Raw genomic sequence first — 13,370 nt, 5'->3', positions numbered from 1 at the left:
GGCCATATACTTCCACTCTCTGATGCATGTACACTCCTATAAGCCTGGATATCCTCCCTGCAGGGTTGGGTGCCACCTTCATAAAGGGAAGAAATGAATGCAAGTCACCTCCACACCTTGTGTTTTCCTATAAATGCTTGAGAGAAGACCTATTCTTACTTCTACACATGGGAGATGTGAAGCATTGGGCAGGATATTATCTGCCTAGTGGGATCCTGGACACAGTATAAATCCATATACCCTTAAGTTCAACTTAAGGACAGACTCCAATTCCTGGCAAAACTGATATTCTAGGGTGCCCCTTATTTGTAGAACTACAGAGCAATGTCTAGGCATGGACAGAGATCACCCTGGGTATTCCTAGAGGCAGAGAACATGTTGTTGAAATCTTGTGCTGAAAGTCCTGTTGGTAACTTCTTCTAGAGCTCTAGGAGTTCCCCTCCACTCCCCTCACCCCACCCCACCCCCCTCCCTCACCATCCCCAGGGGCCTTTCTCTGCTCAGAGCTGCTTCCTGCATCCCAAGGACCCAGCCTCCTCTGCACATCCATCCTTCCCTTTTGCTGCTGCAGCACCACCAATCACACCTGTCTCCAGCCCCTGCCAACGGCTGCCTGGATGTTCATTTTAACTACCTCCACCTTGGGAAAAATGGTGAAGGGGAGAGGATTTGCAGTGACCAAACCAGCATACCCATCTTTCCTGCAGCTTCAACCTGAATGATTCCTGGTGATGACAGAACAGAGGCAACAGTTAACACACCACTCACTTGCCATCTCCCAGACACAGGGCCAGAGTTAATGAGGGAAAGCCAGAGCTTGCCACACAGGTATGGACAAGGTAACTAAAAACTTCCAGCTTAGCGGAGGAATGTCCTTGTACCCCATAAAAACTTGGTGATACACAGCTTTTTGTTTTTTTAATTTATACAAGTCAAATGCAGAGCAATTTACTGCACTTTATATGCAGGTATCAGAATGAGGTATATAAAACATGTACACAGAGAAATGCTTTTATAGAAAAGTAGAAACCAGTAATATACTGTTCTTTTCTTCAGCATCACTAACACCAAGGGACCCATGAGGCCTAGGCCCCTCAGCAAACCACTCCCAGGAATAGTCTGCTGAAGAGAATGGGCCCCTCTAAGCCCCCTTTCCACATGGGGCAGTGGAAGGAAGCTCTGGGCAGGGAGCACTGCTAAGGCCTCCAAGTGTGACATCAGGACTTGGAGGCCCTGCTGAGCCATTGGCTCAGTGAAGCACAGTGCTGTGGAGAAATGTTACTTTCCTCTCAGCCATGCCTATGCTCTATGACCTTGGGCATCACTTTCCCCCTCTGGGTCCCTGTGTCTAAAAGGCTTGAGGAACCCTAAGGTCCCTTCCAATGGTTGATTGTTTTACAAGTTAGGGGTTGTGAGCCTAGCCGTACTACCCTCACGGGAATGCATTAGCCTGGAGGCCACAGAGCCACCTGCAAACTCAAGCCACTGCAGGGGCAAGCCCTGAAGCACTTTATTACCTTGCCTCTGAGCTTAGTTTCTGAGTTAACCTCTCAGAAGCAGCTCACAAGGCCCCACAGTGTAATTCCCATAGGTTAGTTGGCTGATGTCTTACCCCTGCAAAATGAAAAGAGGCCAATGTCCACCCTGAACAAACTGTCTAGGGTTCCCCAGGTCCCCCTTGAGTCCTGTGGCCTAAGGCAGCCATAGATCCTTCTCTGCCTTCTTCCCAAGTGGAATGTTCAGTGCGATTCTTCCCTTCCTTTCCTTTCAAAACAGGAAGAGTCCCTGGGCCCAGGGCCAGCCCACAGTTATCAAGGCACATCACTGCTAGCAAGCTGGAGCACCCCCCAGGAGCCTCCAACCTAGATCCCATTCTCAACCCATAGTTTTGACTTTTGTACAAATTCATTTCTGGTTCTCAAAGTCAGTAGGGAGTTCCATCCCAAATATTTTAAAAACTGTATTTTTGAAATACTGCCTCCTGACCTGTCTGTCCCGAACTATGGATAACAGTATGCGCCACTCAAGCACACGGAGAACAAACAGAAAGGCGGAGACTGAGGCCATCTTAGATAATAAAGCACAGAGGAACCTGGGGGAGCTCCTTGCCTGTCCCTGGTTCAGATCCAGGGCACAAGCAATGTTTGGAAGCCCTTGTCAGCAGCATTGCTGTGGGGGCTGCCACTGTCTCCATCCACAGGCAAAACCCTGCTCCAAGGGATGGAGGAGGAGCATTGGTAGGACCCTACCCAGACTTGCCCTCAGCACACCACCTGCTTCTGTTTTAGAATTAAGAAAACAAAAAGTCGAGGGAGGATTTTAACCACAACAAAAAGTGTAGATCCTCCCAGCTGAAGGAGAGTAGGATGTCCTGCACCAGTGTCTGCATGGGCTCTTGCCCATTGTTGGCAGCTCAGGCCCCAGGAGTGCCTGCCTGGCCCATGAGAGGGGCACTGCCCTCCTGAAGGTCCACTGGAGTCTGGTTGGTGTGGACTACAATAGTCTTCTCATCCACGATCTCACAGGTCGGATTGGTGAAGGCAGACAAGGGCAGGGTGATTCGCTGCATCTCCCTCTCACACACACGCTGGTCATGCTGCTCTTTCAGGTCCTTCCCCCTGGCAGGAAAAGAGGTAAGCATTGAGGCTGTGCCTCCTGAATGGCTTTGCTCATTAAATAGCAATGCTGCGCTCAGGCAGGGGCTGAGGCTAACCATGGTCAGCAATTCAGTAGCTGAGGTATAAGATTTCCATTTTGCCCTGACACGAAGTTCTTACACCTCTGGTCTCTGCTTCCTCATCTGTAAAATGGGTGTGTAGCAGCCTGAATCTCACACAGCTGCAGACAGGCTCAATGAAGATAGTGTATAGAAGAGAGACTTAAGATAACGATTTTGTTCTTTAAGCCCAGGGCTCCAAGAGACCCAGAGAACCATCTCAGTCCTAACCCATAAAGTTGTGCAGAAAACTGACCTGTTCTGAGACAGCTGTCTTGTCCTAAAGTGCTGGAAGGTGTGAGCCCTGGCTGGAAATAAGGACTGTCCCTAGCCCACACAGTGGGCAAAAGGGACTGAGGGCTATCAGGTCAGTGGGAAACAATGAGACTGACCATCAGACACCTTTAGGTTCACACATCTTTGAATTTTCATGGTGCTTAATGACTCAGGCCATGGTGTTGCCCCATTTTACTCAAATGGAGTGCTTACTCCATGCTAAGGATGATGTGTACCTTATCACACTTCATCCTTGGCTAAACCCTAAGAATTAGGTCTTACCATTCATTTTACAGATGAGGAAATAGCTCAGAGAAGTGAAAGAATTCTCCAATAACATAATGGGCTCAAACCCAAGTCTGCTGGACTCCAACTAATATTCAGAGAAGTTCTGAACCGATCAGAGTCACCCCAAAGAAATAGTGGCACAGGAACTCAAACCCAGTCTTCTGGCTGCACATGTAGGGTCCTTCCCACTGGCCTGGATTACCCCTGTTGCAGGCTGAAGGGTTTGGTGAGTGCCTAACACACTGCATACCATAACCAGCACCCAGGACCCAGATCTGGGTCCACACTAACATACTCTGAAGCCACAACTAGAAACATGGGCTCAACTGTCATGGGAAATCTTTCTGGAAGGAGCCCACCCCAAAGAGGCCTTGAAACTGACAGCTGATGGATGACTAGGTGAAAAAAAAAGCCTACTTCAGACCTCAGGAAGATAGCTGAGATCAGATGGATTACATATTCATCATGGTATAAGGTGCAATGACAAGTTTCCAGAGACTGGAAAACAGTATTGAGAAAACAGCAGGGCCTGGAGGGGCCTGGGGGCTGCACAGGTGCCTCAGAACTGTCTTTAAATCAACCAGTTTTCTTGTATTCTAGTACCAGCTCAGCCTTGACTGTGTGACACCTGACACTCAGCCTTGCTGAGCCTTGGTTTCCTCATCTATGAAAGGGGGACAGTATCTGCCTCAAAATAGCAATGAATGTGAATGCATTTTGAAAACACTGGAACTGCTGTAAAACTCACAGAGGAGATTATTATGATTTGCCCTGAATATGACTTGACTTTACCAAGCAATGTTATCTTAATATGGTTTCCCAAGGAAACTCCTACTGACCAGCCAAGGCAATTATTTTGCTGAGGTTTATGTGACCTCAGCAACTCCCCTCCTCTCTGGGCCTTAATTTTATCATTTTTAAAACAAGGAGTTGGACTTGATAACCTCCAAGGCCCCTGATATTCTAGATGATCCCTCATAGGAGATGTGCTCTGATTCCCTAATTCTCATAAGGTCACAGAAGACAAATTTGTGAGTCACCCTAGGTGACTGAATTTTTTGCATGTGCAACCCTGAGCACTTGCCCCATCCTTATCATTTGTCTCTACTGGACACCACCAACTCTTGCAGCAGAATAACCCCCAGAGCACTCCAAAAAGGAAATGGAGGGACCTGGGAAGACAGTTGTCTGGACCAAGTGCATCCCCACTCAGCCTAAGATTCACTTTGCCCTTGGGCACTGCTCATCAGTTACAGCTGCCACTACAGAAGGAAACACTTTCCTCCATAATAAAAGGCCAGATTCTTCAAGGTTGCCTATGTAGGTCTGGGTTTAACTTTATTAAGGGAGCCCTCAAGCCAGCAGAAGGCCAAGTGGCAATTAACAAAAGAGGTGGAGTATGCAAGTCTCCTTTGCCAGGGCCTGAGTTTCAAACTCTAAAGGGCTAAAGGAAGAGATAAAGTGAGAACTCATACATCCGGAGTGCCTACTAAGGTGCGAGGAAATGACCTTCCCATTACCCAGGATAAGAGCTACCTATGCACCTACTGGATGCCATGCACTTTATACATGTACCATTTCCACACTAAATTTGCAAGATAGTATTATCCACATTTTATAGACAAACTGAGGCTTTGGAGTTGTCCTGCTTTCCTCAGCTACCTTTTTTTTTTTTTTAATGTTTTTATTTATTCTTGAGATAGAGACAGAGCATGTGCAGGGGAAGGGCAGAGAGAGAGGGAGACACAGAATCCAAAGCAGACTCCAGGCTCTGAGCTGTCAGCACAGAGCCTGACACGGGGCTCAAACTCACGGACTGTGAGATCATGACCTGAGCTGAAGTTGGACACTTAACCAACTGAGCCACCCAGGCACCCCTACCTTTTTTTTTTTTTTTAATTTATTATTTTGAGACAGAGTGCACACACGTGGTGGAGGAGCAAAGAGAGAGGTAGAGAGAATCCTAATGAGGCTCCACACTCAGCATGGAGCCCAATGTAGGGCTTGATCCCATGACCACAAGATCGTGACCTGAGCTGACATCAAGAGTGGGATGCTTAACTGACTGAGCCACCCAGGTGCCCCCCTCAGCTACCTCCTTTACCGAGCATCTGGCTGTGGCCAGCTATCGATAATAGTCAGGATACATCATCAAAAACAAGTCTTTAGGGGGGAAAAAAATCAATTCATATTAATGGAGCAGAGCAGGACTGGAAGAACAGTCAGGGTAAAGGAAGGAGATGCTCGGATTCATCTGGATTACAGTCTCATCCATTTACAAGCCTCAAAACACACCCAACCCCACAGGCCTCCTGTTAATGGTGCCTATGAGTCCTGGAGATGCAGAGGATGTCCCCAGCTCCTTTTAAGATCTGAGGCCACCAGGCCTGCTGCACTGACCATCAAACAGCTCAGCCCCTTCTTATGTCTTTTTTTTGGGGGGGGGGGTGGCGGTGGGGATAGGGGGCAGGCTGTTGTCTGGCAGCCAAGATAGAACAAAAGGTTTATTCACTGACTCAGCTCCTCCTAAGGGGGTGGAGTGGTGTTGACTTACAGTTTTTCCCTTGCCTTTTTATCAGAAAATAAATGCTCCCTCTGGATAGCACAGACACTGCACTTAGGGCAGGGAGAGGGAGCTGCAGACTGGCTGGCTGAGTCTTGTAGCCTAGACAACCGTGACAAAGACCCGACAGGCTGAGCCCTCACCCACACCCACCTGCCATCCTTATTCCCCTGAGAGGAAGCCTGGTTCCTGCTTGCCCTTCCCAGCCAGGGGAAATCTCCATCCCATTAGCCTCATGGTCTTTGGCAGAGTTCAGGGGTTGCAGTAATTCTATCCACGACTGCCCCAGGGCCAGAGACAGCAAGCGTGGATGGAGCTGCTGCCCACATCTGACATCCTCTTTGGAGTGACAGAGACACCCCAGACTTCCTTCAGGCAACACAGTTTCTTCCAATTATTCTTTTCACTGTTTGCCCAGTTGAAAGCAGTGCTGTACCACACTGCTACTCAGGAAAAGTTCCTCAAGGCAGCTAAGGCTATGAACACAAAACCTATGTCCAACTATACTGTCTAATTTCATCCTCACAACAAACCTGTATGGTATCTATTAGGATTAGAGATGGGAAGGCAGATGCAGAAAGGTGAAATCATTTATTTAAGCAAACAGCAGAACTAGGATTTGAACTCAGTACTGTCTGCAGCCACCAACAGGTAATATTGCCTTTTTAGGAAATATTAGAGCTGAGAGGATCATCATATCCAACCTCCTACCTTTGCACTTTTTACAGATGAGGAACGTAAATTACTTGTCCAGTGTTGCACCCAGAATTGATGGCAGTTGCAGAACTAGATCCTGGTTCTTTTGACTTATAAGTCCAGCTATTTTATTTTGAAAGTTTCCATTTTTCCTAATATCCTTTGCAATTCAAATTTGCAGGACACTGCTGAACCTCGCTGAGCTTTTGGGAGATATTGTTAATCCTTGCACACATCTTACTGGCTGTGTAGCCTGGATGTGGCACTTAACTCTTCTAGGCCTCAGCAGCTCACTGTAAAACAGTATAAAAAGTGATCCTTCTAGTGTGGTCATGAGACTTGGGCCAGATGATCAGGGAAGAGCATTCAGTAGGGCCCTATTTATTTAAAAAGCATGCAACAGAGGCGCCTGGATGGCTCAGTCGGTTAAGCGTCCAACTTCAGCTCAGGTCATGATCTCACGGTTCATGGGTTCAAGCCCCATTTCAGGCTCTGGGCTGACAGCTCAGAGCCTGGAGCCTGCTTTGGATTCTGTGTCTCCCTCTCTCTCTGCCCCTCCCCCACTCGCACTCTGTCTCTCTCTCTCAAAAATAAGTAAACATATAAATAAAAATAAAAAGCATGCAATAAATGTTGGCTGCTATTATGATTATCTAACATGATTGGTGTCCTACTGCTTATATTTAATACTTATGATAATCTTGGGTGGGTAGGTATGGGTGCATGGAGGGGGCATATATCCCTATTCAATAGTCAAGAAATGGAGGTGCAGAGGAATGACCGAACCTATACACAACAGTTCTTTCCAGGACACTCTGTTCTCTGACTTTGGAGAGAGATGGGAGCTGAGAGCTTGCCTCTAGACCACATGCGGTTTCCTGTTATAGTCTGTTCTCAGAGCACTTTTGCTGAGGAAAGGGGTGGACCAGTAGTTAGTGACAGGGAGTCTGGTGACTTGGTGCCTTGCCCTGAGTTTACAGGATAGTAAATGCTAGGCTTCAGGGCAGTCCTATAACAGCCTAAAGAAGCAAATTTAGAAGAAAAAAAGGCCTGGCTTCCTCATTGCACATGAGAATTGAGCTCAGAATTAAGAACATTTAAGTCAGTTCAAATACCTGGAGGCCTGGAAACCGTCACAAGATTGGAGTAAAGCCATACTCTATCCAGTGGCTGAGTTAAGAGGAAATATTTCAAAGGCTAAACTCAGCCAACAGGTTTAGGTCTGATTATGACTTGTAGGCCAAGGCTACCACATCATTTCCTCTAACTCTCTGAATGAACAAACAGGTGTCCCTGGACCTGCCATGTTAACCATCCCACTGAGGGAAACAGCCTTGGAATGGAAGTCAAGAGACCCTCTTAGGTCAATTCTTATTCTATTTGAACCTCTGCTCCCTGAATCATAGAAAATCAGAGAAGAAACACGCGCTCAGAGAGTGCTAGTACAGTACTCACATTTTACAGAAAAGAAAAAAACTATTATTTACTGACCACTTAGTATCTGCTACACACTGAGCTAAGCAATCACATGCCTTAGCTACAGCAGTGCTCTGCAGTAGGAAATAGAAGCAACTTGCCCAAAGTCACACAGCTAGTGACAGGACTAAGACTTGGCTCCACCAAATGCTAGGTGTGTGACCTCAGGCAAGGTACGTATCGTCTCTTGCCTCTGTTTCCTAACATGTAAACTGGTTTCCTAACGTGTAAATAACAGCATTTACCTCATAAGATAAAGTGTGAGGTAACCATAAAAAATTAAATTAAATTAAATTATGGTAACCATAATACCATAAGGGTGATTGTGTGAACTGAATTAAAGCATGCAAATTGCTTGAAGCAGGGTCTGGCATATGGTTAGTGTTCACTTTCTTGTTGTTGTTGTTTTTTTTTTTTCCAACGTTTATTTATTTTTGGGACAGAGAGAGACAGAGCATGAACGGGGGAGGGGCAGAGAGAGAGGGAGACACAGAATCGGAAACAGGCTCCAGGCTCTGAGCCATCAGCCCAGAGCCTGACGCGGGGCTCGAACTCACGGACCGCGAGATCGTGACCTGGCTGAAGTCGGACACCTAACCGACTGCGCCACCCAGGCGCCCCTGTTGTTGTTATTCTTACCCACTATTTCACCCCTTTCATCTGTAAAATGAGGAGGTTGACTACACTGTCTCTAAGGACACCCCAGGTTTATTTAATGCTGGGTGATCCATTGGGGCTGTGAACTCACAGCCCTTACCACTGGAAAATGCAGGCCACCATGTCACATCCCTTTTAGGAAGCCTTCTCAGACCTCAGAAGAGACATATCAAAGCACTCGGGGCTAGAAATCAAATCCCCTGATTTTGCCCAGAACGGCAAATAATTTTCCCAGAACAAGCCAGCACTGTAAAAATGAATGCAACTCTGGCTTATCGTGCACCCACCACTGACTTTGAGAGCCTTTTCCACATGATATTTCAGGGGCCCTCTCAAAATGAGCATTCCTCCTCCTGTTGTCCCAGCCACAGGTCAGGTCCCTGAGTTTCCCAGGAGAAGCCTCTTTGGCTTTCTCATATGTAGTGATGAGTAGCAGGTTCTATATCCTCCAGCTCATTTTTTTCCTCCTGTCCTAAATAGGAGATCCCTGCTTATGGCCCAGGAAATTCAAGCCCAAACTGTGAAAGGAGTAGCTGGGAACCTTTTCTAGTAGAATTTTATAACTCACAGAAATAATTCAATCTCTGGGACCCTGCAGTGAGTGTCCAGACTGATTTCTGCAGTGCCACTCGCTTCCATACCAGGCATATTGGATTAGACAGTGGAGAATTTGGTATCAAAAGAGCTGGGTTTGAATCTAGGTTCTGCCACTCCCAGGGAGTGTGACCTTGGGCAAGTCACTTCACCTCTCTGATGAAAGCTTCCTCATCTGTAAAATGAGGAACAAGAACTCCTACCTCACAATGCTTTTGGGTGAGGAGTAAAGACACTAAAGGAAAGGGGTTTTCTAAGGCCACCTGGTAAAGACTAGAACCAAGTCTGTACATCTTGTTTTCCTCTTTTAATACTTCACTTCCTTTTTGGGTATGTATGCTACAAAAAAGTCTGATTCAACTTTATGTACCTTCCTCCCGTCCTTTCAGAGGGCCCAGAAGAGAAGCTACTGACCTCTTGTAGGTGTAGCCCAAGACGATGCCAGCTCCAATGGCGATGATGATCACCATCATGGTAATGCCCAGCACATAGCCTGCCAAGGACAGGACACAAGGTCCCATTAGCCTCACCCCAGCCCATCGGCAAATATTTCTTGATGATTCGCATAAGGATGGGTGAGGCAATCGTACCCAGGGTTCCCAGGTCTTTTTTCTCCTTGGAGTTCACCCGCACCCGCTGGCTGATCCCAATCACTGGCTGCACAGCTGCTGCCTCACTCCGGGCAGGCAGGGCGTTGGCAGGAGCGAACACCTGCACCTCATCTCCACTTGGCACTTCAGACGCCTCCTCAGTTTCTGTTGTGAAGGTTGGAGGGGACTGGGAAGTGGTCTCTGGAAGTGAAGTGTAAAATATCTCTCATTAGCGTAGCCTGAGTGAACTCCACAGCTGAAACTGTTGGGGGAGAGGGTCCACCTTAGAATGTCTGTACATACTGAAATCAATCCTTGCCCCAGGAGCAAGACCAGGTCTGATGGGGTCACACTACAGTTGGGACAAGGCAAATGTGAGAGGAAGGACATAAGAAAGAGCCTCTCCTGCCTCCCACGTCTTCATCTGTTCGAATCCTTGCCATCTTCCAAGGCCCAGCTCAGTTGCTATCTTCTCCAGGGGGGTCCCCCTCTGCGCTAGGAAACAATCCACGACCCCTGTGAGCAGCTCACATTTACTGAGCCCACACTGCCTGCCAATCCCTATGTTATATGCTTTACATATTCCATTTAATCTAACCCTAGGGAATGGTCTTGCTGCCTCGGGAGCAACAAGCCTTCGTTCCGGAGTCTGAGAAACAGAGTCAAATCTGGACCTTGCCATTGCTTTGAATACGTCGCTAAACTTCTCTGAGGCTCAGATCCCACAACCAGCTTCCTTCCAGGAGGGACTGTGAATAGAGTACCTTAACACACAGCATACGCTCCCCCAAACGATCACTAAACGCTGAGGGAGGGGCTACCTAAGGGCGTTGAGACCCGGACTACTGTCCCGCGGGCTCCCCGAGGCTGCGCACCAAGCATGGAGCTCGCGGCCAAGGGGTGGGGCCTCGCCTCCCACGGTTGTTTACAAGGCGCTCGCGGAGGATGAGCTCACTCAGAGAGGCGGCGGCGGCCAATGGGCTTTGAGCTCTGCGGCCTGGAGACAGCCCTGGCCAATCGGGTGGCGCGGGGGCGGGGCGGGGCCGACCGGCGACGCGCGGACGCACGTGCGCAGCGGGTGTAAGGGCCGCTCCCAGGCTGCCCAAAGTGCTGGGGGCTCTGGGGTCCTGAGGGCTTCGGGGTCTGGGCGGGTACCTGGGCAGTGCAGGTCCTCGCAAGGCCACTTCTCGGGAGCGCCGGCCTCGCCCCTGACGTAGCACCAGGGCCCGCGCGGGTCCTGGTCCGGGTTCCGGCAATAGCTGTGGTTGCCGGTGTCTGGGAAGGGAGAGAAGGCGCCATGGGACGGGGCCAGGACCCAGACCGCGGTCGCCGCCCGCCCGCCGCCCGGGGCGGACACTCACCACCCGACGCAGGGGCAGACGCCAGGCCGCTCTGCGCCTCCAGCCAGTTGAGGCATCGGAGGCCCGGCGCTGGGGAGGGCTGGTCCGCCCGGTACAGGTGGCCGTTGTCCCAGAAGCAGCCTGTGATGAAGAGGAGCCCCCCGGACACTGAGTGGCCGGCAGGGAAGCCGAGTCTATCCCGGCTGGGCGACGCTGGGCCCGTCGGGGCCCCCCTGCCCTCACTTGGAAAACCCCACCTGCCTTGAAGGGTTGTTGTGACGCCTGAAAGAGAAGGAAGAGAAAGCGCTTCTAAAGCCCCTTGCTGGTGCCCGGCCCTCCTCAGTCATTGCTCAGACAACGTTAGCTTGTTAGCATTTCATTTCATTTCATTTTTCTTTCTTTTCTTTTCTTCCTTCCTTCCTTCCTTTTCTTTCTTTCTTTCAAGCCAGAAAGCACTGCACAAGTGCAAGGGGTTGTTACTCTGGAACTTGTGGCCACTTTAGAGGAGGGTGTGGGGGAGGTCTGGGTTCGGGTTCCTTTTTGGAGACGTTCGGAGTTTTGGGTCGGGGGGACAGCCAGCCCTGAAATTCATCCCTGTGTTGTAATTCCATGTTACATAAACTCGGGTATTCCTTTCACGGATGTGACCACACTTGGACAAGCAACACTCCCTCCCAAGAGAATTCTTCAAAAGCCTTAATTCGTTCGGGCAAAAGCCTCAAACGGAGGGAACCTGCCTCATCGCTGCCTGGATGTGACTCCAAACTCCCACTCCCCTCAGCAGGAGAGTCACAGGAAGACGCTGGGGAAGGAGGGCCTATGCCCTAACCACGCTGTGCAAAGCCCCTGAAAAGAGTAGGACTTAGTAGGGGAGATGAACCCCAAATTCCACCCACTCATGAGCCCCAGACAAGGAAAAAGAAAAAGAAAGTGGCTACTTGCCTTTGTTCTTAATGGCAAATATGGAGCTGCAAGCCACTGACAGGGAAAGGAGAAAGAAAAAAAAAAAAAAAAAGCCTTCATAGGACAACAGAAACCAGCTAAAAGCTTCATTTCCTATCATCTTCCTGTGTAGCCTGGCCATGCTTAGGAAATAGGGAGCTTTACCCTTTCTACTTGATTAAGTTGCTGCAGGAAGGAAGATTGTAATCTCACCTCCAGATCCATAGGCTTCTGCTAGGAGCATGTTGCCGATGAGGAATGTTTTCACCCAGGCCAAGAGCATCCTCCTCTCCTTCGTCTTGCAGGTGACTGACCAACCAGTGCCCAGCCGGGGTCCCCTTGGCGTCGGCTCTGCCTCCCAGTCCCAGCCTTGCAGTCAGACCTGCCCTTGTTATGCTCTTCTGGTAAACAGCCTCTCTTTAGAACTGGGAGCTTCCCAGCCAGCTTGCTGCAGCGAGGTGTTTTTCGGCTGAAAGGCGCCCCCTGGGTCCTAAGCCTCCTATGCCAGGCAAGATCACTAAGCCAAGAGAGAAACTCCCCCCAGAGAAGAGAGAGGCAGAGTTCAGGTTGTGCTTAGCAGAAGATCAGTTTGAGACCTACACTGACTGCATCCTCAGGGCTTTTCATCTCTTCTGTTTCCATTTGTGTGAGTACAGAAAGAGTAACTCTGTCAAGAGGCATCATTGTGGGGAGAAGGGTTTGAAATTATAGTCACAAGGGTGGACAATGTGCTAACTACACTAGTAGGAGGAATTCAAGACCACATAAGGGGCACAAAAAAGAGTATCTAGGTGGAAGTAACTCTTTATACTCATTCCTGAGAAAGAAAAAGGGCTTTTGTGGTTTATATGTTTTTATGAACTTAAAAAAAAACAACAGTATGACATTGCCAGGGTCAGATCAGTCACTTTCCTTTGTTTATATTTTTGGAGTGTCATACATATTAGGTATACAGAAGAGGTCTCTTTAGTTTAAAACACATGTTAGGCAAACGTTGGGACATTTGCTCAGCTATATTTAATAGTCTACCCTTTCTACCAGCCCTGGATTCATAGAGGAAGTTAAGTCAAATGTTTGCTTTTTTTCCCCCCCTCCACCCTGTGGGAAATCCATTCACAGTGATTTATATCCATCATTAAACCTCACCACATACATATGACTTAGGCCTTTTGGAGTTAGGCAGAAGGGTCCTCTTCCTGTTTGGCTGACAGTTTGAGTTCCCAGTTTGAAGC

At 48.7% G+C, this 13,370-nt stretch overlaps 1 protein-coding gene across 3 annotated transcripts; it reads right to left on the bottom strand.

Annotated features, from left to right (window-relative positions):
* Positions 1–901: 901 nt before the first annotated feature.
* On the bottom strand, positions 902–12,614 carry PIK3IP1 (phosphoinositide-3-kinase interacting protein 1). Of its 3 annotated transcripts, XM_086682047.1 has the most exons (7): positions 12,352–12,614; positions 11,458–11,478; positions 11,218–11,337; positions 11,012–11,131; positions 9,857–10,057; positions 9,681–9,759; positions 902–2,618 (listed from the first exon to the last, which is right to left on the bottom strand). In XM_086682047.1, the coding sequence occupies exons 1-7, from the start codon at positions 12,419–12,421 to the stop codon at positions 2,414–2,416; spliced, it is 816 nt and encodes a 271-aa protein (XP_086538173.1). In that variant the 5' UTR covers positions 12,422–12,614; the 3' UTR covers positions 902–2,413. The 3 variants fall into 3 exon arrangements, with proteins under 3 accessions (XP_086538173.1, XP_086538174.1, XP_086538172.1); XM_086682048.1 differs by lacking the exon at positions 11,458–11,478; XM_086682046.1 differs by having other exon boundaries at positions 11,218–11,478; positions 12,352–12,612.
* Between the last annotated feature and the right edge of the window lie 756 nt (positions 12,615–13,370).

Source organism: Puma concolor, chromosome D3, assembly GCF_028749965.1.
Source record: "Puma concolor isolate L17-30 chromosome D3, mPumCon1.1.hap2, whole genome shotgun sequence".
In the NCBI taxonomy this organism is placed as follows: Eukaryota; Metazoa; Chordata; class Mammalia; order Carnivora; family Felidae; genus Puma; species Puma concolor.
The sequence above is the reverse complement of the archived record's forward strand: the minus strand, read 5'-3'. Positions and strand labels throughout refer to the sequence as shown.